Source organism: Lichenostomus cassidix, chromosome 11 (genome assembly GCF_008360975.1).
Source record: "Lichenostomus cassidix isolate B80296 chromosome 11, HeHo_3.0, whole genome shotgun sequence".
Classification (NCBI taxonomy): Eukaryota; Metazoa; Chordata; class Aves; order Passeriformes; family Meliphagidae; genus Lichenostomus; species Lichenostomus cassidix.
The window spans coordinates 10862317-10886087 of record NC_139492.1 but is presented as its reverse complement, the minus strand read 5'-3'; the positions used below and the strand labels follow the sequence as shown (position 1 = coordinate 10886087).

Genomic DNA, 23771 nt, shown 5'->3' with positions numbered 1-23771 from the left:
GTAACTTAACTGTGTGTTGGCAATAACCTGGTGTGTGTGCAGAGATATGTACTTAGAACAGGAATTTATCTTGCACCCTGTATAAATCTGACAATTTGCAATTAAAGAAATACTAAAAAAGAAAGGTGAAAATCTTTCTTCAAAGGAGGTAATAGCATTTAACATGGGCAATACAGGAGTCTCTCTAAAATTCATTACAGTGTGTGCTGCAGGCAGGCTCAAGACTCCTTAAAAAACTGTGTGAAATAAAACCTTGGTAGGTAACTTGATTTTCATAATTGTAGAACATCTTGCACTTCTGTGAGGTGCAAATAGGAACTGAGAATCTAACCAGTTATTTTAAGCATGCTGAAATCAGATAAGTTGATTTGGAAATCAAATCTTAGGTCTTCTCTCATCCATCTTACAAGAAAAATAACTGCATTCTTGTCAGAATGAGTTCCCATCAGTTTTTCTGTCTTTGGAGTCTAAAACAATCATCCATACTTTTTTTAAAGATGCATTTTGTTTAAAATTCAGTTTTAAACAGATGGAGTTACGTTGCAAATATTACTTTCCTATTTCTACTCAAGTTAAGCTGAAAAAAAATGTTGAAAGCTAAGTATTTTAGAGAAAAATTCCCTTTTATAAGAGAAGTCTGAAGGCTACCCCAGTGTTTCACTTCCAGGTGGTGATTTTTGTTTCACTTTGGACTAGGTGGGGTCGGTGGAGAGAAATTCTGTCCCATGGTCGCTTCAAGAGGCAGCTGAATGAGCAGGATGTGGAGATAATTTGCCGAGCCCTATTAGCCTATTGTCTTGTTCACTACAGAGGTGATGAGAAAATTAAGAGTTTTATATGGGATCTCATCACCCCAACAGAGGATGGGCAAACACGAGAGTTACAGAATCACCTCGGTAAGGACTTGATGTGTTTTTGCAGTTAAACAGCTTCATATACATGTGCCTGTGGTACTGGGATAAAAACAGCTGCAAATCCTCTCTGAACACATCCTACTGGAAATAAATGGGATTTATTTCAAACACACAGTTCAACTGATGGGCAAAGAAGTGTCATTTCTGCTTTGCCTTGGGTTTGATGGCTTACCGGAATGGTGCCCTGTGTGAGCTTTCATTTTGGTTCAGAAGGACCTCTTCTGTTTCATAATAGGTGACAGACAATACATTCCTCTTTCCCCTCCTCTCCTGTTCTGTCCTTACTGGTGATATGTGCTGCCAAGATGCTCTGAGGCACAAAACCACTCATATCCAGAGGCTGATGTTAGTGTTGTTCCTGCACTGTGGGTCACCATACCGGTATAGGGTATAGGAACTATAAGTATCATGGGTATCTATAGCTATACCTTTAATATTTTACATTATATAGGTTTATCAGCCCCTGTGCCTAGAGGAAGAAAAGGAAAAAAAGTGAAGACCCAGGCTAGCACTTTTGATATACACAAAGCAGAATGGCTTCGAAAATACAATCCAGAACATCTGTTGCAAGATGAAGGATACAAGAAGCACATAAAACACCATTGCAACAAGTAAGCAGTAGCTGAAGTGTGAATGTCTTTTGATGGGTTGGTTTTTTTTTTAAAGTTTGTTTTTTCCTCTGATTTCTCATTGTCTTAGATGACTAGAATAATTGTGGCAGTATGAAGAAACAAGTTTTAATGGGGTTAGTTTGATTAGAATAAATAGGTCGCAGTGTGAGGTGAACAGATGATTTCACATGTAAAATAATTCTGTAGTAATTTTGGAGGAAATTTTGGTTTTGTCAGTGGAGATACCTCTTGCTGGCATGTTTGGGATGCCCTGCAGCAGCCAAGGAACTAAAGAGTGGGAGTGCTTATCAAAGACACAGAAAGCACTAAAATTGTTACCTTTCAATCTTACATGCTGTTTTTCCTGGCATGATTTTTAGGCTTTGGAGAATCTGAGCTATCAGCTTGTGAAAGCTTAGTCATTCATGGCCATGAGTGAGCTTGGTTTAGATAAATGATTTTTCTGCAGCAAAACTTGTCATATTCTGCTTGGACAATTCAGACAGCTTTAGTCAAGAATTGAGGTAAAGCATGGAGAAGTCATGGGGGTTATGCACCAAAAATTGTAAGTGAGAAGGAATGGAAAAGTGAAGGGGAAGATGTTCATTGTTAGCCCACTCAGTTCTCTCTAAGGGCATGTTCTAAGCAGGTAAAGGGAAATAGCAGTTGCTTCTTAGCAGTATTTTATGAGGCAAGTGAAGAATGTTCTGCTGACCCTGGTCTTCAGGATTCAAAAGAAATTTTGCAATGAAACAATTTGTGATGGCAGTAAAAACTCTTAGGTCACCTGAGTTGGACGTTACCCCACCTTAAAACTGAGGGAAGTATGTTTTAGGAAAATGACTTGAAATCTCTGTGATACTACAAAAGACAAAACAAAACCATCCACAACTATTGAAAGCTTTTAGAGTTCTAATATTTCTGTTTCTCTTTTTTCTTTTTTTAGGGTCTTACTTCGAGTAAGAATGCTGTATTATTTAAAACAAGAAGTCATTGGTAGTGAATTCCAAAAGGTCTTTGATGGAACTGATGCCAGGTGAACTATAGAGAAAGTATTTTTGCTTGTTTATTTCAAATGTCAGATGAAAATTCAGAAATCTGCCTAGACCTAAATACGAAATGGTAAAACTAAATATGTTTATCCTTAGGCTGTGTGAAACATGTTTTTGTTTTCTCTTTGTTTACTAAACACTTCATCAACTTGACATGAGGAAGTCCTGATTCCTCTTTGAGTCTAGCTATATAAAGTAAAATAATGAGTCAAATAGACTGAAAAAGTGAGTGAAAGATAGAATTATGTACTTGACATGAATTGGCATATTTTCCCATGTTTTTCGTTATGTGCTGTATATTCTATTAATGTCTTTATTTTTTACTTATTTTTTTAATGTTTGGAAATTTCTTAAACAGTCCCTCTCATACTATTAAACACTAACACAGATAATCCTTGGTTTGCAGAGTTGTGCAAGCACAGGCTGCTGGGAATAGGTGAAGTTCAGTGAGAGAGGAAGAATGTTGTACACTGGTTTTACACTGGTTTTGCTTTTGTATTCTTTTCCTGTTAGTGGTCTCTCAAATACAAAATACCAAGCTGTCCAGGTGTTTTGTATTGCTGGTTTTAGGGTTTTACTGTGTGTGTGTGCTTGAAGAGAGAAGTTTCAAGTCCCATGTAAAGTAGAAGTGTATTAAAAGAATATAATAATCTATTTTGTCCTCTGAATACTATTGATGTTGGTGTGCTCTTGGTGATTGTCTTTAGTGAAATTGATGTTTGGGTTCCTGAGCCAGATCACTCTGAAGTTCCTGCTGAGTGGTGGGATGCAGAAGCAGATAAATCTCTTCTAATTGGAGTTTTTAAACATGGTGAGTAATGAGGGTGACTATATAGGGGCTTCCCCATCCCCAATATAAAAAACACCCTACACTCAATCTTTTTTATCGTTTATTCTGGAAGTTGAATTTTTGACACTTGTTTTCCTTTTTAGGTTATGAAAAATACAACACCATCAGAGCAGACCCAGCTCTTTGCTTCTTGGAAAGGGTTGGCAAACCAGATGACAAAGCAGTTGCTGCTGAACAGAGAGCAAATGATTATATGGATGGGTATGGAAGGGAATGTTTTGGGGCCTTAAAGCAAACAAATTTGAATTTATGTGCTGTGCCTTATTCTCTTCCTTACTGGTTTTATGTCAGTTTGATGTCATTGTTGTGAAGATACTGTGATTTTACTCCCAGAGTGGGAAAAGAGGGATGGTATAATAGAACCATTGAGGTTTGGAATTTCACAGTTAGGGCAAGCAGCAACTTGTTGTTAACAAGGATTCTACCTTGTGTTGATTTATCAAAAATATTACTTAGATACTGAAGTGCAAAAGCCTTCAGGGCTAGAGTACTGCAGACCTGTTTAATTTGGTTTCAGGCCAGGTTTTGGTGTCTTGGTCTTGTGTAGCTGACCAGTGACCCCAGTAGATCAATGTGAGAATTACTGATAACTGCTGAAAGAGGGAACTGCTTTTATTCATTGCCTCATCAGTGAGGCTTTTAGTTGTGGTCATAAAGAATACCTTTGAATGAGACAGTGAATTGAGGGGAGCAGGATTCAAGCCAAAGATGCCATGAAATATTTTCTTCATTTCAAACAGAAAATTAAATACAGTGTCTCACTAAATTTATATCAGTGTTACTTTAAAGAAAAGAGTGTAATAACTTGTAAAATATTACTAAGATTGCTTCTTTTGTGTTGAAATTTTAACAGGGATGTAGAAGATCCAGAATATAAACCAGCACCAGCATTGTTTAAAGATGACATAGAGGTACAGTAGGCACCAATTAATAGCTCCTTCTAACACTCATTCACCTGTAATGTAATACTTCCACCTTTTTGTTCAGTAAATTATTACATTTTTTTTCTGTATTTCTCTGAATTGATAAAGCTTACTGTGTGTGTTTCTGCAGTTGTCTGGGTGGGTAGGAATGGGAGGGAATTGTTGCATAGTTCTGTTGTATGTCTTGTTAGCCATTTATCCAAAGTATATGTTACTCTTCTTCTTCGTCATGTTCATAAATTGTTTCCAGAATGTAAGTTTAACCTAAGTCTCTGGAGGGGGCTATATTTTAAATTGTGGCTGACTTTTGTTTTTTTTACAGGATGATGTTTCATCCCCAGGTGATCTAGTAATAGCAGATGGAGGTAAATACATAAAACTTCAAATCTGAGCCAGTTGCTTTTGTGTTTCAAGTTGTTTAAGTCTTGCGATTCGTAGCTAAAATGTACTTAGATTGCCTAATGTAGAACCACAGACACCAGCAATGATCAGCTTTATTTTTCCCATGACTTGGTTTTCGTACAGATGGGCAAATGATGGAAGGGGACAAAATCTATTGGCCCACTCAGTCTGCCTTAACAACACGTCTCCGCCGCCTGATAACAGCTTATCAGCGAACAAGTAAAAACAGGCAGGCCCAGCAGATCCAGCCAACATTCCCAGTACAAACCAGTATGATGCAGCCTCCATATGAAGAAGCTGCACTAAATCCAAAGATGGCAGCTAAGATTGAAAGACAGCAAAGGTATGTGCAGCATGTAAATACACTTTTTCAATCCACCCTTATGTAAAAAAATAGTAAAGACATAATAATGTATGAAACAATGAAGAAAATCACAGAATTTCACATCTTTTTCTTGCTTATCAAGATGGACAAGAAGAGAAGAAGCTGACTTTTACAGAGTCGTGTCCACATTTGGAGTGGTGTTTGACCCTGAAAGGGGGCGATTTGACTGGACCAAGTTTCGAGCGATGGCTCGGCTGCACAAGAAAACTGATGAGAGCTTGGAGAAGTACCTGTATGCATTTATGTCAATGTGCAGGAGGGTCTGCCGTCTCCCCTCAAAAGAAGGTGGGTGTGCATGTTTTTGCTTCTTAAATTTGTGCTGTCAGTGCTTACCTTGAAAAGGTTTTTCTTTCATGTGTCGGAAAATAAAAGTGGGGGAGGAGAAATTAAGCAAACATGCTGAGAGTAAAATTGAAAGCTTATAATGGTGGAGACATACAGTAACTGATTAGAGTTGTCTGCTTAAAGTACTGATTTGTTGGTTTTGGCAGATTCTCATTTGTTTTGTTTCAATGCAGAACTCGTGGACCCAAACATTTTTATCCAGCCCATCACAGAGGAACGCGCTTCCCGGACTTTGTACCGCATTGAGCTCCTGCGGAAAGTGCGAGAACAGGCTCTGCGACACCCGCAGCTCTTCGAACGACTAAAGCTGTGCCAGCCAAACCCAGACCTACCTGTCTGGTGGGAATGTGGGACTCATGACAGGGATTTACTTATTGGAGCTGCTAAACATGGAGTTAGCAGGACAGATTATCACATTCTTCGTGATCCTGAACTCTCATTTATGTCTGCCCAGAGGAACTATAATCAAAACAAAGTGGCTCTCTCGAGGACTTCTACTCCACTCTTGCATCAATACCAGATGGCATTATCTGCTTCTCCTCTTACACCTCAGTCAAGACTGTCAGATGCTAAACTGAATGCCTTTGAGGATGCAAAAGCTAAAAATGAAAATCTGAAAGAGGACCCTCAGTCTTCTGAAGAGGAATCTATGTCTACAGAGGAGACACAGACAATAATGAAATCTGAACCTTTGAGTCCCAAAAATGGCACCCCAATACAAATTACAGACCACAGACCTAGCGTGAAGGCTGAGACAGACAGGCGCATGGTGGCAGCAAGGACAGAGCCTCTAACTCCAAACCCAGCTTCCAAAAAACAGAGAGTCAGCAAAAGGGGGTCTGACTCTAGCTCTGACTCCGACTCTGACTCAGATAGATCATCCTGTTCTTCCAGGTCATCATCTTCATCCTCTTCGTCTTCCTCATCTTGTTCACACTCTCGATCTGGCTCTAGCTCTTCATCATCTTCATCTTGTTCTTCAGCATCTTCATCCTCCTCCTCATCGTCCTCATCATCATCGTCGTCGTCATCCTCATCGTCTGAAGAGAGTGATAGTGATGAAGAGGAGGCACAAAAACGTGGTATGTGTGTAGTCTTACTTCTGCAGTATAACTCTTAAACTGAACTAGTTTATTCTTAATGAAAAAATGTCTAAAAAAGGCTATTAAATCCCACAAAAGTAAACTTTATTAAACATAAAGTAAATGTAAATAAACATATTGCTTGATTCTTCCAAGTGAATTGGAGGAATTTCTGGAATACTGCTTTTTCTTTGCTTCGTATCAGTGCCTTGGGTGAGGTACTTAGGATGTGCTGACTGGCTCCCTAAGCAGGGATGCTGTGCATGTGGTTTGTGTGTGGGAGAATGGAATGGATAGTGATTTCTGGAAATGTACTCTGTGTGTGTATTCCCTACTACTGTTTCTTTCTAAACAGAGAGATTCTTTAGGTTTCCCTGTTTGTTTTTTCCACTCTTGCTCACCTGTCTTTGTAGCTTCCTCATTGTTCTTCCATGAAACCTGCAAGCTTCCTTCTGTCCAAACTGTATAGTCATGTCAGCTGCTTTCTTTTGTGAACTGGAGGTGCCCAAACAATGTTCTTGCACTGAAAATTTTCAAACACTTAAAAACTTTCAAAAAATTCTTTAAAAACCTTCTAAGGCAAGACTGAGGTGACTGCAGCACACAGGGCCATGTAACACAGAGACACAGTGAAAGCTTCAAACTAGAAGCAAAAACCTTTGAGAAAGTGATTTAAAGCTTTTAATAACCCAACCATTTGTTATTTAATACACTGCTTCCTTTAGTGCTGTGAAGGGTCCTCTACTCTTCCCCCACATAAACTCAGAATGTGGAAAGATTTCTCTCCTATGTGATACAAAAGATAATAGAGAAGGGAAGAAAACAAAGGTAGGCAGTGGGATTAAAGCATAAGTAAAGAACCTATGTTTTTTTCCAATACCTTAGGAAAAAAGGCATTGTGTTAATCAGATGGATCTTCTTGTCCATGGAAATGACAAATCAAAACCATGGGGTTTATTTACTGGGGAAATGTTTACTGGGCAAGTAAAATGCAACCTAAAATTACTAATATGTTGCTGCCTGTAGCAGGAAAATTACATTTTCAGAGGAAACAGTTGTCTGTAAACAGTGAAACATTTGAGAGCAAAGGAATGCTTATATAACATAAATATTCAGATAGAGATTGTGGATACTATAGCGTGTGCTACAAGTCCAGATATTAAGCTTGTTTTGTGCTAGCCCAGTCTGTTTAGTCAAATAATCCTGCCTTCCTCAGAGTGCAGAATCCCATAAATTGGTTGGCTTTTTTCTTTTTTTTTTTTGGTGATTTTACTGCTGGTGTTGAAGAGATTGATAAGTGCTGGAAAGTTCACTTAACTTCAAATGCATTTTAATTTTAAACCTGGGTTTTATTGCATTGGTTGTACAATGGTAATGACCCTTTGGCATACTTTCCACATTTGAAGCATCTCTTAAGGGAGTGCTGGATTCTATCAGATGACTCACTACAGAGCTATTGTTAAGGACAAATTTGATTTCTGTAGAGCTGACCCTCTTACTCCTTGTATTGATGTAGTAGTTACCTTTTCAGGCAACACTTTTTTTTGTTGTTTCAGATGGTTTCCCCATGTCATAGTGAAACTTCTGTTGTTGTCTGGATGAAGGCAAAAGTGAAATACCAATGAGAGAAACATAAGGAAGTCAGAGGACACATTGGAAAGATAATAGGAAAAAATCCTCAGTGATTAAAAATTGAATAATTGAATTATGCAGGCACATGCATTCAGGACACAGAACATCCAGCATTCTCTGCAGTAAATGAAATGGGCTGTTCTTTTAAAGTACTATCCCAATAGATTTGCCATGTGCTGGTGGTAGACATCTTTGATTTCAATTTAATTCTATACTTTAGTGAATGTTGGCTTACAAAAGAAATGTGTTAAGTGAAGGCTGTCTGTTAGATTATTCTGAAGCATGTCTGTTTCCAAATAGCTAAATGTTCAACATCTTGAGCTTCAAAATACAAAATATGTGTGGAATTTACATCCCTAGAAAAGGATCAGCCTGAAAAACCTAAGAGATTAGTTCTTCAGTTTAACTTTGTGTTTGGACTTTCTCTGAACATCGTTGTGTGTTTTGTTCACCTGAACCTCTTACAGTGAGTGTTTAACTCCCTTACAACATAATGATTTTGCTGGTTTTATTTAGCAGAAGGAACTCCACATATAAAAGCCTATGATGAAGAGAGTGTGGCCTCTCTGAGCACCACACAAGATGAGACACAAGACAGTTTCCAGATGAACAATGGGACACCAAATTCTGGTTATCTCTTGCAAGGTGGATACATGTTGGCTGCATCCTACTGGCCAAAGGCAAGTTTATAATGCAACTTTAAAAACTAAAGTAGTAGTTGAAGGTGGGCTCTGACATTGGTATTCCATTAAACATGCTAAAACCATGAAGCAGGGGAAATAACTGTAGGGTTTGAATTTCAGGACCTTTTAGTTGTTATGTTGGCTCCTGAAATGTGTATTTAAATCAATGTACTACTTTTCATAATTTTTGGAGGGGATTGTAACTTTCAGGTCACAGGTCATTGGCACATAGTGAAAAATGACATTCAGCATGTTAAAAGTTGACTTTTATCAAATGTAGGGGAGAGTCTTGAACTCATAGAAATAAGCGTTTGCTTACAGAACTTGCAATTTTAGCAGTCACAAGTTTTATTTGACAAATAACTGTGAAAGGATCAGGAAATTCAGTAATATCTGGAGTCTTCCTGTACTTAGCTGAGTTTATTGGGACTTAAGAACCATGTATTATGGCAGTGTGTGAAGTTTTATCTATGTTTGGTGCCTAAAGAAGGGGAATGAGGAATAATGTGGTTTTGGGAACTAAGAGGAGACATGAATAAAAAGCTGTAGATTTAGTTTTATAAATGTATTGATATAAATTTATACATTTATTTGCTCTATGTTACAGTGCTGCTCACAGGTTCAGATCCTGCTACCAATGAGTCAAAGCCACACATACAAATACTGCTTTGGTAGTTGCCATATCTTTCCTTTTAATATCAGGGGGATAGTGTATTTCAGGCATTTGCAGGCCCCAGACCCTGTAGAGAGAGACTGAATATTTCTTTAAAAGTACATAGTGAAATTAAGTACAGAGGTGGCTTTCACAAACTTACAGGTAATCAGTACAAATTCAGGAACTTCAAAATTTTAAGTCCAAGTCCAGTGATAAAAGCATTGTCATTTCTCTTCTCTGTAGAATTAAGAGATAATACATAAATGTAACAGTGTTGGTAAGCATTGGTCTTACCGAATGGTTTTCTCTGTTTTTCAGGATCGAGTTATGATTAACCGACTTGACAGTATTTGTCAGACAGTGTTGAAAGGTAAATGGCCTTCAGCCCGAAGGAGCTACGACAGCACTACAGTGGCATCATTCTACACCACCAAACTCCTGGACAGTTCAGGGGCAGCTGCAGATTACAGTGAGCCCAGTGCACCCACACCCCCTCTTGCAGCTGTAAAAGAAGAATATGATCAATCAGCCCAGCTGTCAAAGGTGAAGAAGCATGTACGAGAAAAGGAGTTTACAGTGAAAATCAATGACGTATGTTTATTTTTATTGCCCTAGGACCTGGTTGCGATTGCGGTGTGCGGCATGCTTTACCTGCAAGTGGCTGCCTGCTCTCACTCTCACTTCCTTCACACACTTGTTTGTGGGTATTTGGGTCTGCTGCTTCTGGGCACTGACTGTTTGGGATTTGGGTTTGGTTTTTTTGGGGAGGGGGTTATGTGTCTTTTTTTTTTTTTTTTTTTTTTAATTTGCATAAGCCACTGGAAGAATCATTATTTTTCTCTTTGAATTGATTTTTTGCCATTCTGATGCTTTCTCAGACAGCTTGTTTTATGCTTTTTCTAACAAATCTGGTTAGTATAAAAAGATATTTCTGTTGCTCAGCTTTTTTTAAGCATTTCAGCAAGCACTTTCCTATTTCATGGTCTTATAGAGTATTACAGGAAAAATTCCTGGTTTAAATGCAGGCTAGAAACTTCAAACATTTTATTTATCTGTAGTTTGAAACCTGTTTTTAGCACTTGAATAGTTGCTTTTGTAGTTGGGTCTAGGACTGGATTCAGGAGATAAAGAGCTCACCAGTGCCTGGATTTTTCAGTTAAGATGAAATTTCTGTTCAAATTTCAGTTTTACATGGAAGAGCAAGATCATATAAGGTCTAACACAGTGTTTTCTTTCTTTCTCAATTCTCCTGGAGTAACTGTATGTGAAAATCCTGATTATGAGCTAGTTATTTGTGCTTCAGCAGAAGCTCTTCTAACCCTGGAATTTATTTAACAGGAAGGTGGTTTGAAATTGACTTTTCAGAAGCAGGGACTGTCTCAGAAAAGGCCATTTGAAAGCGAGGAGGGTGTGTTGGGTCAGCAGCAATATCTGGCTCGGCTTCGTGAACTCCAGAATGCTTCAGAAACCAGCCTTGTCAACTTCCCAAAATCACTTCCCAAATCAGGTACATGAAATATCAGAGAGCATAAGGGTAATTTGGCATTAAATCTTCTAGGTTCTTCTGTTGGTCTTCATGGATAGGCAGTGGAGAGAGAGGTTTGCAATGCTGTTGTTCTAAACTGCAGTCTGGAGAAATTCTCTGCAGTGTGCAGACACTCTCCAGTTTGGAGCACCTGATACTCTCTCAGTGTCAATTACTGCAATGTTCATTTATTAGAATGATGCCACTATACACCATAAACCTCCTCCAAAGAAGATTTTAATAATTACAAAGTGCATCACTGTACACTGACAGTAATCAGTTTAACTCAGATTACTGTGGCTACTCAGTTTAATGTGGCTACTTGGTAAGTAAAGATGAAGAGTTCCAGATTTATGCTTCTGCCATCTTGCACTCTTCATAATCTTTCTTGTGTCTCATAAAAAGAGACAGCGGAAGACGATAATCTAGAATCAATTTTTGACTTACAACCAAAAACTTACAGCCTGTTTCATTACAAAATTACAGTGAGTACACTCTGACAAGTGAAAATGAGCGTTAAGTAAGGAGTGTTTTGGATTAAAACACTTGAAATTGAAATTATTAGAAATGGGTGATTGATTTAGGCCAGTTTCTGCTTAAATTTTGTAACACACCATTAAGGTATTGTTAAACATTTACTTAGGGATGTCTGCCTCTGTGTGTATGTGATGTCAACAGTTTTCAACAGCTGTCATCCTTGTACAGATTAATTTGGAAGGGGTGGAGGGGCAGTAATGAAATTTTCATAGTAAAGTGGCTTTCACAGCCTGATACTCATGATGCTTTAAACCATAAAACAAAGAGCAATTTATCTTAGCTGTTATATGTAGAAATTATATGCATTCACACTATTTCAAGTAATTTTATTTCCTTTTTTATTCAGACATGTTTCTCTTTATAAACAAGCATCTGACACAAGTTTTATTGCATCATTTATTAGGTACTTCCAGTCACTTAACAGCCAGTGCCAATGGAGTCATAGTTGACAGTCAGCCTGTAGTCAAGAAGAGACGAGGAAGAAGGAAGAATGTGGAGGGGGTTGATGTTCTCTTTATGAACAGAAATAAACAGCCTAACCATGTAAGTAAACTTGATTTTGTATCCAAAAAATAAGACCAATATTATTATTACTGCCTTAACTGAGAATAGCCAGCTGTCCCTGTTCAACAAAAACTTGTAGTCAAAACTTTTGGGTTTGGGACTTTTTTTGCTGATAGCTCGTGACTACACAGATGAGAACAGGTGGCGTGTCATTAAGTATTAGATACATACAATATTGTTAACTTTTATCAATAATTTTTAAAATGTAACTTTAATTCTGATGAACTTTAACAATGTATTATTAAAAATTTGTAGCAACCCTTTCTGACATGCTTTTCCGTAATCTGTTATGGGACCTGATTGGGCAGTGATTAAAGGGATTTCTGTGGCATAAGCAGTGTGCCCCAAGTCCTTAAGTGTGATCTGCAGAACTGTGGCCTTCATTGACTCACACATGAAATAATTGTGATGGTTTGTTTTTAATTTCTGTAGGTTAATCCAGGTATTAACTCCTGTCAGGTTGCTGCAGGAATAAACCCAGCACTCACTTACACGCAGTCCCAAGGCATGCTTGATGCAGAGAGTCCAGTTCCTGTTATTAACCTGAAAGACGGAACAAGGCTTGCAGGTGATGATGCCCCCAAAAGGAAAGATTTAGAAAGGTGGCTTAAAGAACATCCTGGATATGTTGAGGATTCAGGAGCCTGTATTCCTGTGAGTATTTCCGTCACTTCTCCCTAGCTAAATAGTAAAATATTTCGTATATGATATATTTAGATTTGTATTTTATGTTGCAGGGAATTATTTCCTTGTTCTTCTGTTCCACTTAGGAAAAGGAAAATGTCCATTTCTTTTTACAATGTGACATCTGCAAGCTTTCCTTTAGTCCCACAAACGTAATTGACAAGAAAAGCAACACTAAATCAAGACATTTGATTTTTGTATTATTTCACCTAGGATTTAAAAAATTATTTAGTATAATGGGAGCGGAAAATGTGTAACAGCATATTTAGTGATGTGCAAGAGGGTTAAAGACTTTACTGTGGAATTTATCTCCTACTTACATTGCAGTGCTATGGTAGTGATGTTTGTGTGGGCATGATCTTCTCATTATGTTACTTCTGAATTTAAGATTTATTAATGTTGAACAGAATGTAATCTGTAAATCATGTGTATGACATCTGGAATAACAACCTTACTTCTCCATGAAGATGTTGTAACACGAAACAGCAGCAATATTCCAGACAGTTAAAGCACTGTTAAAAACGGAAAAATTAATAAAACAAAGCAATGGGCAGAGGCATCAGAGAGATGATGTAGTGCTGTTTACTGGGCTGCTTATTAAATGATTGTGCTTAGTAAATAGGTATTGTTATTAAAATATTTCTGAAGTTGAAGTTGACTTCAAATTAATGGCTGACTCAAGAGAATGCACAGAGATCTTACTGTTTTTAAAGCAGTTTTATCAGAAGGATAATGGGCTTTTTAATTCCTTTGTAACAGAGGATGCAGCTGCATGATGGGAGGCCCAAACAAAAAAGACACCGTTGTCGAAACCCCAATAAATTGGATGTTAATAGTTTAACTGGTGAAGAACGTGTTCAACTCATAAATAGAAGAAATGCGAGAAAGGTATTTATGATGCTGTTCCCCTTCTGATACTCTGCAAATGAAAAGCTACTCCAGATAAAGAACCTGATATACTACACTTGCTAAAATTTTCCCAGTATACAAATGAAACACTTTTGTTCTAAAGTTTTGGCACAGAGCAGAAAAGTCAATTACAATTTTCTGGGAAACGTTTTGCAACTATGAAAATGTGTAAGATACAGATAGAAACTTAGCCCATGGTTTATGTTCAGATAGAACTGGTGCAATGTTTGTGCCATTGACTCAGGCAGAGGCAGGGCCACTAAAATATGTAGTTAAAGTGGCAACTTCATCAGAAGTTTGAAATTTTTTGTTATCTTCTCATTACTATTTTTGGCACAATTAAAATTATATTTGTAGTATATCCTGCATATATTGGAATTGTCCACTGGAATTGTGGAAATCCTGTGTACTGGATTATTTTGTTTTTTTCAGTAATGTCTGGCATTTATCCTTTACGGATCACCAGTAGGTATTGGCTGTCTGTCACGTTTCTAGGTGAAATGGTAGGGGAACAGGAGAACAGAAGGAGAAGGGGAATTCTTGTGTAAAAACACAGCAGCAGAAGATGTGAGAGCAGGCATTGAATTGAATTTTCGGTACAGGTGATCAAAGTTTGGGAACAGCACAGTGCATTTGAATAGGCTCTGGGGAAGGCTAAAGGCAAGATTCAAGGAAAGCGTGCAGAACATTCCTGCTATCTGTTGAACAGCTCTGGACAGATGTGTGTGATGGTGTCTTTGAATGTCAGTGTAGCACCAGAGCAGCAGTCCAGTGGGAATCTTTGAGCTATTGTGTCCATGGATGGAGCATTTTCCCTTTCCCTTGTGGCACTGCCAGCTTGTCTTTTTGTTAGAGCAGCTGCAAGGAAAGCAGGATGAGGTTTTTTTTGTGCTGCTATATTAAAGTCAGGAGCTTTGTCCATCTGTACAGGAGAGTGAGGCAGACTTTGAGTCTTTAATCTCTTTGGTGTATTGAGACAGCAGCTCTAAAGAGGAACCAGAATGGTTGTGAGTCTCTTGAAACTAGGACCTGTGGCTGCTCTTCAGTAAGCTCTGCCCTGAGGGATCTTGTCATGAGGATCAAGGAGTGAGAGATCTGATCTCTGTTTACTGTGAAAACCTGTGTTTTCATAAAGTCTTTTTTCCCCTCAGATTTCCACTCCATAGCTGACACTTTTGGATACTTTATTAATCTCAGTTTTTCCATTTATAACTTGTCTCCAACTTCTCTGAATCACCAATTTTTTTTTACTTCTGTAATGCTTTGAGTAGCAGGGGGTGAGGGACCAAAAGTAGCTTAGAAAATGTGAGTTTAAGTTGCAGTTTATAGAGAAAACTAAGCAGAAATTGGAATTTTTTTCCTTTTTTCTTTCTGGATCTGAATAATACCTCTGATTAATTTAGAAGCTTACTTTCCTGCCCATACGATTTTATTAGGATATGCTGTTTGGCAGTTTTAACTTGGCCTTTTTTGCGTGAAAAAAACTCAGGAGCTTATTTCACAATGGCAGAGCCTCTTAAAAGAAGTACTTTTAGAAGTTGACTGAGGTGATAGAATAGGATTGATACATAGAATAAAGGAAAAGTTTAACAGGATTGTACTTACAACCTTCTTGGCAATACTTGGACCACTGTTCTCTGGGCATGTGGTTGCTCTTCCATTCGTTGCATGTCTAAATAAACATTAAATATTAGACAGTAGTGGGAATGTCAAATGTTGAAGTCTCAAACTGAGTTTAATAGATGAATTTGAGTTTAGTAGATTTAGAACAAATCATGTACACATCTACCACCAGGAATCAGCCAAAAGCTGTATCATACTCAGTGATAATTTAAGTGAGGGTCTATTTGTATTGTATAATTTAAAAGGTAAAAATGAAACAGTGTCAGATACTAATGTAGCCCTTTTTTATCAATTGGCACATATTCACTGACTTCTATCTTCTTCTTCTCAGGTTGGGGGTGCATTTGCCCCCCCTCTGAAGGATTTGTGCAGGTTCTTGAAAGAAAATCCAGAGTATGGAGTGGCTCCTGAGTGGGGAGAAGTTGTAAAACAGTCTGTGAGTATTTGCAAAATAAGACAACCATGACATTAAATGTATTTGAAAGGAAACAAGGCAAACAGAAAAAAATGCATGCCAAGAGGTGTGAGTTTTGTTTCTGGTGTTACATTAACAGCAAACATTAGTCAGTGTCAGTTTTCTGCCAGCTTAGTTCAGTAAATGCATTGCTGGCACAGCTGGAATAGGAGAAAGGGGTGGAACAGTGACTGGAAGCCCCAAATTAGAGATTTCGTTTAAGGTACTGTAATACTGTGACTTTTTCATGTCTGAAGTGTAGTCTTAGTGGTTTTTAGGAAAGATACTAAGATAGCCCAGGAATTGCTTGAGAATAAGGATACTTTCTTAAAGCTACAGTTAGGAAGAAAAAAATGCTTAAATTTAAATATTTATTTGACTTTTAATGTGCAGCTTTGAGAAATTAGGATACAGAGGCTACCATCGATTAGTCTTGCCTTGAAGATAAGGACATATTTTGAACTTCAGAAAGTTGTGTTGTTTAGTGTATACCTCTGAATAGAGCTATAAATAATAGCAGAATTACTTTGGAAAGTACTGATTATCCACCGTAGAGAAGAACAGAACTTGAGTTTTGAATTCCTGTAGTTGTATTAAGCTAATATAAGTTAGAGTTATTTGCTAGGGAAAAAAGGCAGTTGTACTATGGAGTTGAGTAATAATTGATCTTATGATTGCCATTTTAAAAATGAAATGTCAAGACAGTGCATTTCAAAGGGAATATCGATGTTCATTTCTTTCTTTGTTGTTAGGAAGGGGGACTTAGGTGAAGTAATACTGTGCAAATCCTAAATAGAAGTACTCTGAATTTAATTTAAATTCAAGTTGAGTCTTTATTGTTTATTCTTCAGTTTATGGATGAGATGAAATATGAGGACATTTAAGAGACACTAGCAATAATAAAAAAAGCTCAGAGATCGTTGGTCTAACCACATTTAACTTTAAATTGAAAACTAATTAAACTGTCAAGTGATTGGTATGTGATAATAGTTCAAAGCAATGCTTGTTTAGATCTTAGATTGATCTTGCTCCTATAATTAGTTATATTTAGCTTGATGTGCCAGGAAAGCAGTAAGGATGAGTTAGCAGAGGGTGTGAGAGGATCTGTGTGTAGCCCTCAGTGGAGGTGGGCCTTTAGGCATTTGGGATGCGGTAGCACAGAGTCATCACAAATTCCAGGGAGTTGTCTGGAGATCAGGCTGCTGTGCCAGGATCACCTCTGACACTGTTCTGAACACTTGAGTCCACCATTTGCTGTTCCTTTGCCTCCTTATCTCAGATACGCTAACAGTGCCCACTGTGTCTCTCGTAGGGATTCCTCCCCGAAGGCATGTTTGACCGGATCCTCACGGGCCCGGTGGTGCGGGAAGAGGTGAGCCGGAGGGGCAGGCGCCCCAAGAGCGAGATCGCCAAGGCAACAGCAGCTGCAGCAGCCGCCTCTGCTGCCAGCGTGTCCGTCAACCCCCTGCTCGCCAACGGCTTGCTGCCAGGAGTGGATCTGCCCAGCCTTCAGGCCTTACAGCAAAACCTGCAAAACCTGCAGTCGCTGCAAGTGACAGCGGGACTGATGGGAATGCCAGCTGGCTTAGCTGCTGGAGGAGAAGCCAAGAACATGGCTGCCATGTTCCCCATGCTGCTGTCAGGGATGGCTGGATTACCAAACCTGCTGGGCATGGGAGGACTTCTGACAAAGTCGACAGAATCCATTTCGGAGGAGAAAAAGGGAAACGATTCAAAGGAGACAGATACAAAGAAAGAAAGGACAGAAGACCAAAATACGGATACTGGTGGTGAAAACTCTGTTTCAAGTTCTCCTTCAACATCTTCTGCCACTGCAGCTGCCAATCCTCTCTCTCTTAACCCTTTACTTTTGTCCAACATACTTTACCCAGGGATGCTTCTCACTCCAGGCCTTAATCTTCATATCCCAGCTTTGTCTCAGTCTAATATTTTTGATGTACAGAACAGTGAAAGCAATGACACAGGCTCAGCCAAGCCCACAGAAGAAAAGGAGGAAAATTCTAGGGTTAGAGATCAGGAAGACAAAGGGGGAACAGAGCCAAGCTCTCACAACGAAAACAGCACAGATGAGGGTTCAGAGAAAGCAGATGCTTCATCTGGATCTGACAGTACATCGTCTTCATCTGAGGATTCGGATTCGAGTGATGAAGACTGACCCCAGACTCTGCACTTAAATTATAAACTGATTTTGAATTTATTCTTTAATTATTCCATTGTAAATAACCCAGTGTTGAGTGCATCAATGATTTACTGACCGAACATTTCAGTATTTGTTTAGAAGTGCAAACTGCTTTCAGAGACGTTTTGCATGTAATATTTCTTGAAGTTCATAAGTTTCTGAACTTGTATGTACTATCAAATACACAATGGTGTAAAATTACAACAAAAGGCATTATAATTTTGTTGGGGGGTTAATTTTATGAAAATAATGCTCAAGTAAGAGCTGTATATTTAATATATTTGCAGTGAACACAGAATACTTTATGCATATTATTGATTTAATTTGAATATAGTTTTACAGCCTCCTTGACACTTATAATTTACAGATCAAAACTCAGCAATAATTTGGGCAGCTAATGAATGTCATGAAAGCTGTAGAATCTACATCACCATCCATTGCTTTAATTACATGAAAATGCTCTAGTGTTGTGATGCACTGCTGTTTCCAATTCAGGTACAAGTGTGTTTAAAAGAAGATAAAATTTTCCCAATCAGCCAATTAAACTGGCTACCTGTTACCTCAGCTGAGTTAGTTTAGGAAGTTTACATTGGTTTCTATTACTTGTTTTCAGGTTTTGTTTTGTTTTTTAAAGACATCCTGTATAGCATGTTAAAATCTGAGTTATTTGAGGTAAGACTGTTGGGGTTTTCTTTCCCCCTTATTACAACTGTTCTTGTTGACAGCAGTAAGGGGAAATTAAAGCAAAAACTGTCTTATCTCATGCTACTTGGCACCATGTAGATCTATTTAGTTTACACCTTGCAAAGTTTTGGGCTCCCTCTGCAGAATTAAAAGTCCCAAAATGAGGAGTAGTGTCCCCAAGACTCAGAAGAGGCAAACTGTCATAAAGTGCCACTGAAAAGACCTTTCAACACTGCATAATTCATGTAAAAATTGTTTGTTTGCTTTGTTTGTGTAGATTTCTATTTGTGTTTTATGTCATAAAACCTCCTGGAGTTCCCAGTTAACAATGGTAAATAAAGTACAGATAGTTTTGAACTCCTTTTGAGTTTAAACTTCTCTGCAGATTTAAATCTGACTAAATATTAAATATTATCCAAAATCATTATTGGGATATCACTTCATATATTATGCTGAGTTACCCACTAAAGAAAAAGCACTTTGAATAGTAAGGAAAACAAATTATTCCTAGAAACCACAGTAACAGGGCATAAGGCATCTGTTTTAAGTCCAAATCCTTAGAACCCTTTACTATATAAAATCTGTCTAAGATTTGATGTGTGATATGATTCCTCCTTCTTCTTAAGCTGCTATTACTCTGACACGGTCGAGGCCCAGATTCACATTTACAGAACTTCTGAACTGACTGATACTTCAGTTGACCTTGGTTACATCATTTGCGGTCCAAGAATAGGCAAGTGTTAAGAGAAAATAGATACAGGTACTAGTGAAAGTCATGGAAAAAGCTTTACAAAGGGATGAATTTAAAAATAAAAAACAAAAACTGTATATTTTGATATAGTTCTGTTGCTTGCTTGTACAGTAAAACAACTGTGTTGTTTTTTATCAAGAACTTTACCAATGAAATATAAGTTTCTATGTGCAAAATAACTAGCCCCCATGATTAGAAGCAGTATTAGATGTAATTACACAATTATACAAGTACCATTTGGATTGTGCTGGTTACGTATTTTCCCAGATAGTATTCTGATTTTTGGCCCTTCATGCAGTGTCTTAGCAATAGTGAAAATCAAAAACTGCCAAGAGAAGGGGGTAGCAATTCATCATTAAAATAAAAAGTATTTCGTATTTAATATTTTGCCCTTTGTAATATAGCACTTTTATTTAACTAGGATGCATCTATGAAATAGCCAAAGTTTTACAAGCAGTTACTAACTTCATTTGCTGATGGAGTATGTCAACAATACCATCGCTTCCCACCCTTCCCCCACAAAACAAGTCCTAAATCTTGTGGCTAAAACCTAATTTATATCAGATTTATGAAATAAAGTATTTTCCTATTATGGTCAAGTAAGTTTGGTTACTGTTCTAGTGATTCTTTCTATGTAATAAGGCAATTACAGTTTCAAGTAATGAAGGCTGGTGTAGACTTGAACATAATTATATTTGGGTTATTTTTCATCAGTTTGATCCAGAGGGGGAAAAAGTGTCCCACTGTCAGCTAAACTATATGCAAATACGGTTGTATAAAGTTAAGGGTTATAAGGAAACCTCAGTAGAATTACACTAATACTGAAGTTAAAATTAAAAGGATATCCAAGGTGATGATAAAGTGTGTGTTGGTAGTTACTAAAAAAACCTTAGCTGTTATTGCCTTGTATTTCTATCCCTTGTTTCAGGCTTCATGATCCAAGTCTTAGTCCAGGTTTTTTTTGGACATTTGCAATATTTGCCAGTTGTGTTCTGTGTAGTCTGAATTTGCTTTCTGTAGTTGAACAAGCGTCTTAAAAAGTCATTTGTAATTTATTGAATTACTTTCTATGATGTTCTATAGAGCAAATGGAAGTTTAATTATTTTTTATTAAACATATTCTTTGACTACCCGTGATGTCGGCCTCAGTATGTGAAAGTAATGCTGTGTAAGGATTAAACATGTATCTTCCAGCGGCAAAAGTCAAGTTTCAGTGCTAAGTTTTGAAACTGAAATTATTCTTAAGACCATAAAAAACCCCCTGCAAACAAGCCAAGGATGTAACACTCACACCTATTGTCCAAGACCATGGTTTACTCTTGTATAATTTTACCAGTATCGATTGCCTCTAATTCACTTGTCTTACAAACAAAACCAGCTGTTGTTCCCACCCTTCAGTACTTAGAGTTAGAAAGGAATATACAGGCTAGGTTCTGGTCCAAAAGGTACCTTAATTTCAAATAAGCATGTTGGTAGTAAAGTACCTTTTCAGTCTGTCTTTTTAGAACTTTGCATTACTTTCCATGTATTTATTAAATCTTTTAATTGTGTACACAGTGCTTTACTATTGCATGTATTTCACACAGGGCACAGACATTTCCCGTGAACCCAAGTTGTCTCCTGGTTGTCTGGTGCCACCTTGTTCTAACCTGGCATTGCATTTGAGTGATTCAATGGTATCCTTACTTATTTTAGTCTCAGTTATCCTTTCTGAGCTTCTGTTTCCTTAGATCTGTACACAGGTGATAAAAGTACACATACACATGAGCTCTCAAGTTCTCCTTTTTTCTTTGGAAGTCCTGCAAAATTTCTAAGAGTATTTTTAAATTTATTTTTAGAATCCTGTCTTAGTCTATAAATTAAGAGGATCTGTTTTTCAATGACACTATTCCCAAGGAACAGGTGGTGTAGGCACTATGTTGATGGTTAATTTCTTGCACTCTGAAATTTTCCCAAACACTATGTGGGGTATGTTGGTTAGATAAGACTCTTAACAAGGTGTCCAGGGCAAAGTCCTTCCTATTTGTTTTATTTTGTCTCTCAGAAAATTACTTGTGCCATGTTATTTAGTGATACATTTTTCATGGATTGCTCAGTGTGACCATGCTGATCACCCATTAAAATGAAGGTTTGATGAAGGTTGAATTCAAGCTGTAGTGACATGAAATGTGTCTGGTGTTCAGGGTTAATATAAAGGGATCTGTGCAGTAGTGTTAAGTGAAATTATTTGTGATGTGCAAGTTACTAACATGTAGTTTTACAAGCAGTTTCTGATCTAGTTCTATTACACCTATATTTATCTTCCACATGAGCAGGCTGTTTCAGTGCAATGTAAGATTTACACTGCTGTAGCTGACCAGCATTTAAAATTTTACATCTGTACATTGTTGGGACTTTGGGCTCGTGTTGGTATCTGCAGAGGAGACTATTTATACTAGTGTAGCCACGGGAGTTTACAAAATAACTGTCTTGGCTTATCTAAATGTCCCTAATGCTTTACGCAAACAGGCAGTATAATTTCTTTGTTACATTTCGAAGGAAAGGAAATAAAGATAATAGCTTTCCAGGGTTTTTTTTTAATGATTTTTTCTTTAATGTTGCCTCCTTCAGGTTCTCTCATGCAAGGAAGGAAGGGAAATGCAATGCCCAAGATCCTGCATGAAGTTACACTGCAAAGCGAGGACTTGCTTGCTGTGCCTCCTGTGTGCTTTGAGTGTGAACAAGACCTAACAGCATGCAATTCTCATTAGTGTTCCAGGTAAGGTCTGAGGAATAAAAGAGAGGCTGGTTTGGGAAATGCTTGGGATCCTAATGTCAAATACAGCATCATCATCTCTTTCCCTAGTGCTCACCAAAATCAGTGGTAGTCCTCACTCTGCTTTCTGTTCTCAGAGGGTAAAAGCTTTTGATTTGGGAACTACCCTGTCTGCTGCTCTGCCTGACACTGACCTGTGTGCAGCTGCTGAAAGCAAGGGACAATAGCATGTTCATGGGGAAAATTTTTGAGACTTAAGGACAGTAAAAAATGTGCATTACTGGGGGGTAACCAAGCAGCTGTGAGGGACTTGGGCTGAGAGGATGTTCGTGGCTGTTGTGATACTGGTAGATGTAATATGGAATCCAGTAGTGGAAATTACTCAAGTTATTAACATGCCAAATGAGGATAACTCGTTATTATTCTTGCATCTTTTTAATGGGGGAGGAGCAGGGTGGAAAGAGGGGAGAGGTGGAGAAACAGGTGAAGGTAAGTCCTCAGGGATAGGAAAGATTTCACTAAAATGTTTCCTGTCTAAGTTTCCAGTACACTATTAAATATAAACTTTTTAAAAAAATGTTGCGAAGTTCACTGCTCCTCTGTGTTAAAAAAAAGATGTAAGACATTGAATACAGCCTAATCACTGTTTTTTAATGTTTTAAGTTGTTCTGGTGGTCTGGGGGCTGCAGGTATGGGGGACCCTGCTGGCATCACCTCAGGCTTTCTGCTGTTCTCACTGCTGGGTAAAAATACATATTTGTGTCCTGAATCACATCTCAGGTCAGCCAAATCATCTTGACATTTCTTTTTTTTCCCCTGAAGCTTTCAGTATTTGTGAAATACCAGTAATATAAAATCAGTTTGATAGAGTCAATAAATCTCTTTCAATCAAGCGCAGCCTGTTTTATTGATCACTTAATTGCCGTGTACCTGCTCTGGAACTGACCTCCCCTTAAATCTTTTTTTTGGGAGCCTCCCCTCTGCTCGGTTGGGACTTTACCAGGGGAAGCTACTTCTGTCTCTTTCCAGAGTGTTGCTGTTTATACTTTAAAAACTGTAGTCAGTCGATTGACTTCCCATTATTGGGGTAGCTATTTAAACGTTTTGACTCAAACAAAATTGCTGGCTTTGTTTGGAAATGTTTTTTTTTTTTCTTTGTGAAGGCCTGAAACTGTATCTGAAGAACCAAATGCCACTGTTTCTGCTTGAATGTGTGAATGATCGTGTGCGTGGCTCATACCCTGCACTGCCTGTGCGTGTGTACAGCCCTGCCCGGCACTCCGGGTGTGTATGAGATGTGTATGAGCCCGTGCCTGCACCGGAGGTGAATATATGTATATACAGCCCGTGCCTGCACCGGAGGTGTGTATGTGTGTGTGTACAGCCCGTGCCTGCACCGGAGGTGAATATATGTATATACAGCCCGTGCCTGCACCGGAGGTGTGTATGTGTGTGTGTACAGCCCGTACCTGCACCGGAGGTGTATATATATGTGTGTATATGTGTATGTATGTGTGTACAGCCCGTACCTGCACCAGAGGTGTGTATATG

The 23771-nt window shown here is 38.2% G+C and overlaps 1 protein-coding gene across 6 annotated transcripts in view; it reads left to right on the top strand.

Annotated features, from left to right (window-relative positions):
* The window catches only part of CHD9 (chromodomain helicase DNA binding protein 9), a 69309-nt gene extending 48714 nt beyond the window's left edge, over window positions 1–20595 (top strand). For 3 of the 6 annotated variants that reach the window (XM_085071864.1, XM_085071867.1, XM_085071868.1), the window contains exons 21-38: window positions 697–896; window positions 1366–1525; window positions 2472–2561; window positions 3285–3388; window positions 3511–3628; window positions 4281–4338; window positions 4673–4715; window positions 4876–5095; window positions 5220–5422; window positions 5656–6564; window positions 8713–8876; window positions 9853–10125; window positions 10873–11041; window positions 12000–12139; window positions 12593–12814; window positions 13604–13732; window positions 15708–15812; window positions 17143–20595. In XM_085071864.1, coding sequence (XP_084927990.1) covers window positions 697–896; window positions 1366–1525; window positions 2472–2561; window positions 3285–3388; window positions 3511–3628; window positions 4281–4338; window positions 4673–4715; window positions 4876–5095; window positions 5220–5422; window positions 5656–6564; window positions 8713–8876; window positions 9853–10125; window positions 10873–11041; window positions 12000–12139; window positions 12593–12814; window positions 13604–13732; window positions 15708–15812; window positions 17143–18006 — 4171 coding nt within the window. In that variant the 3' untranslated portion in view covers window positions 18007–20595. Of the gene's footprint in view, window positions 1–696; window positions 897–1365; window positions 1526–2471; window positions 2562–3284; window positions 3389–3510; window positions 3629–4280; window positions 4339–4672; window positions 4716–4875; window positions 5096–5219; window positions 5423–5655; window positions 6565–8712; window positions 8877–9852; window positions 10235–10872; window positions 11042–11999; window positions 12140–12592; window positions 12815–13603; window positions 13733–15707; window positions 15813–17142 lie in introns of those variants that run through there. The other 3 variants (XM_085071865.1, XM_085071866.1, XR_014854542.1) reach the window with 3 other exon arrangements.
* The last annotated feature ends 3176 nt before the right edge of the window (window positions 20596–23771 follow it).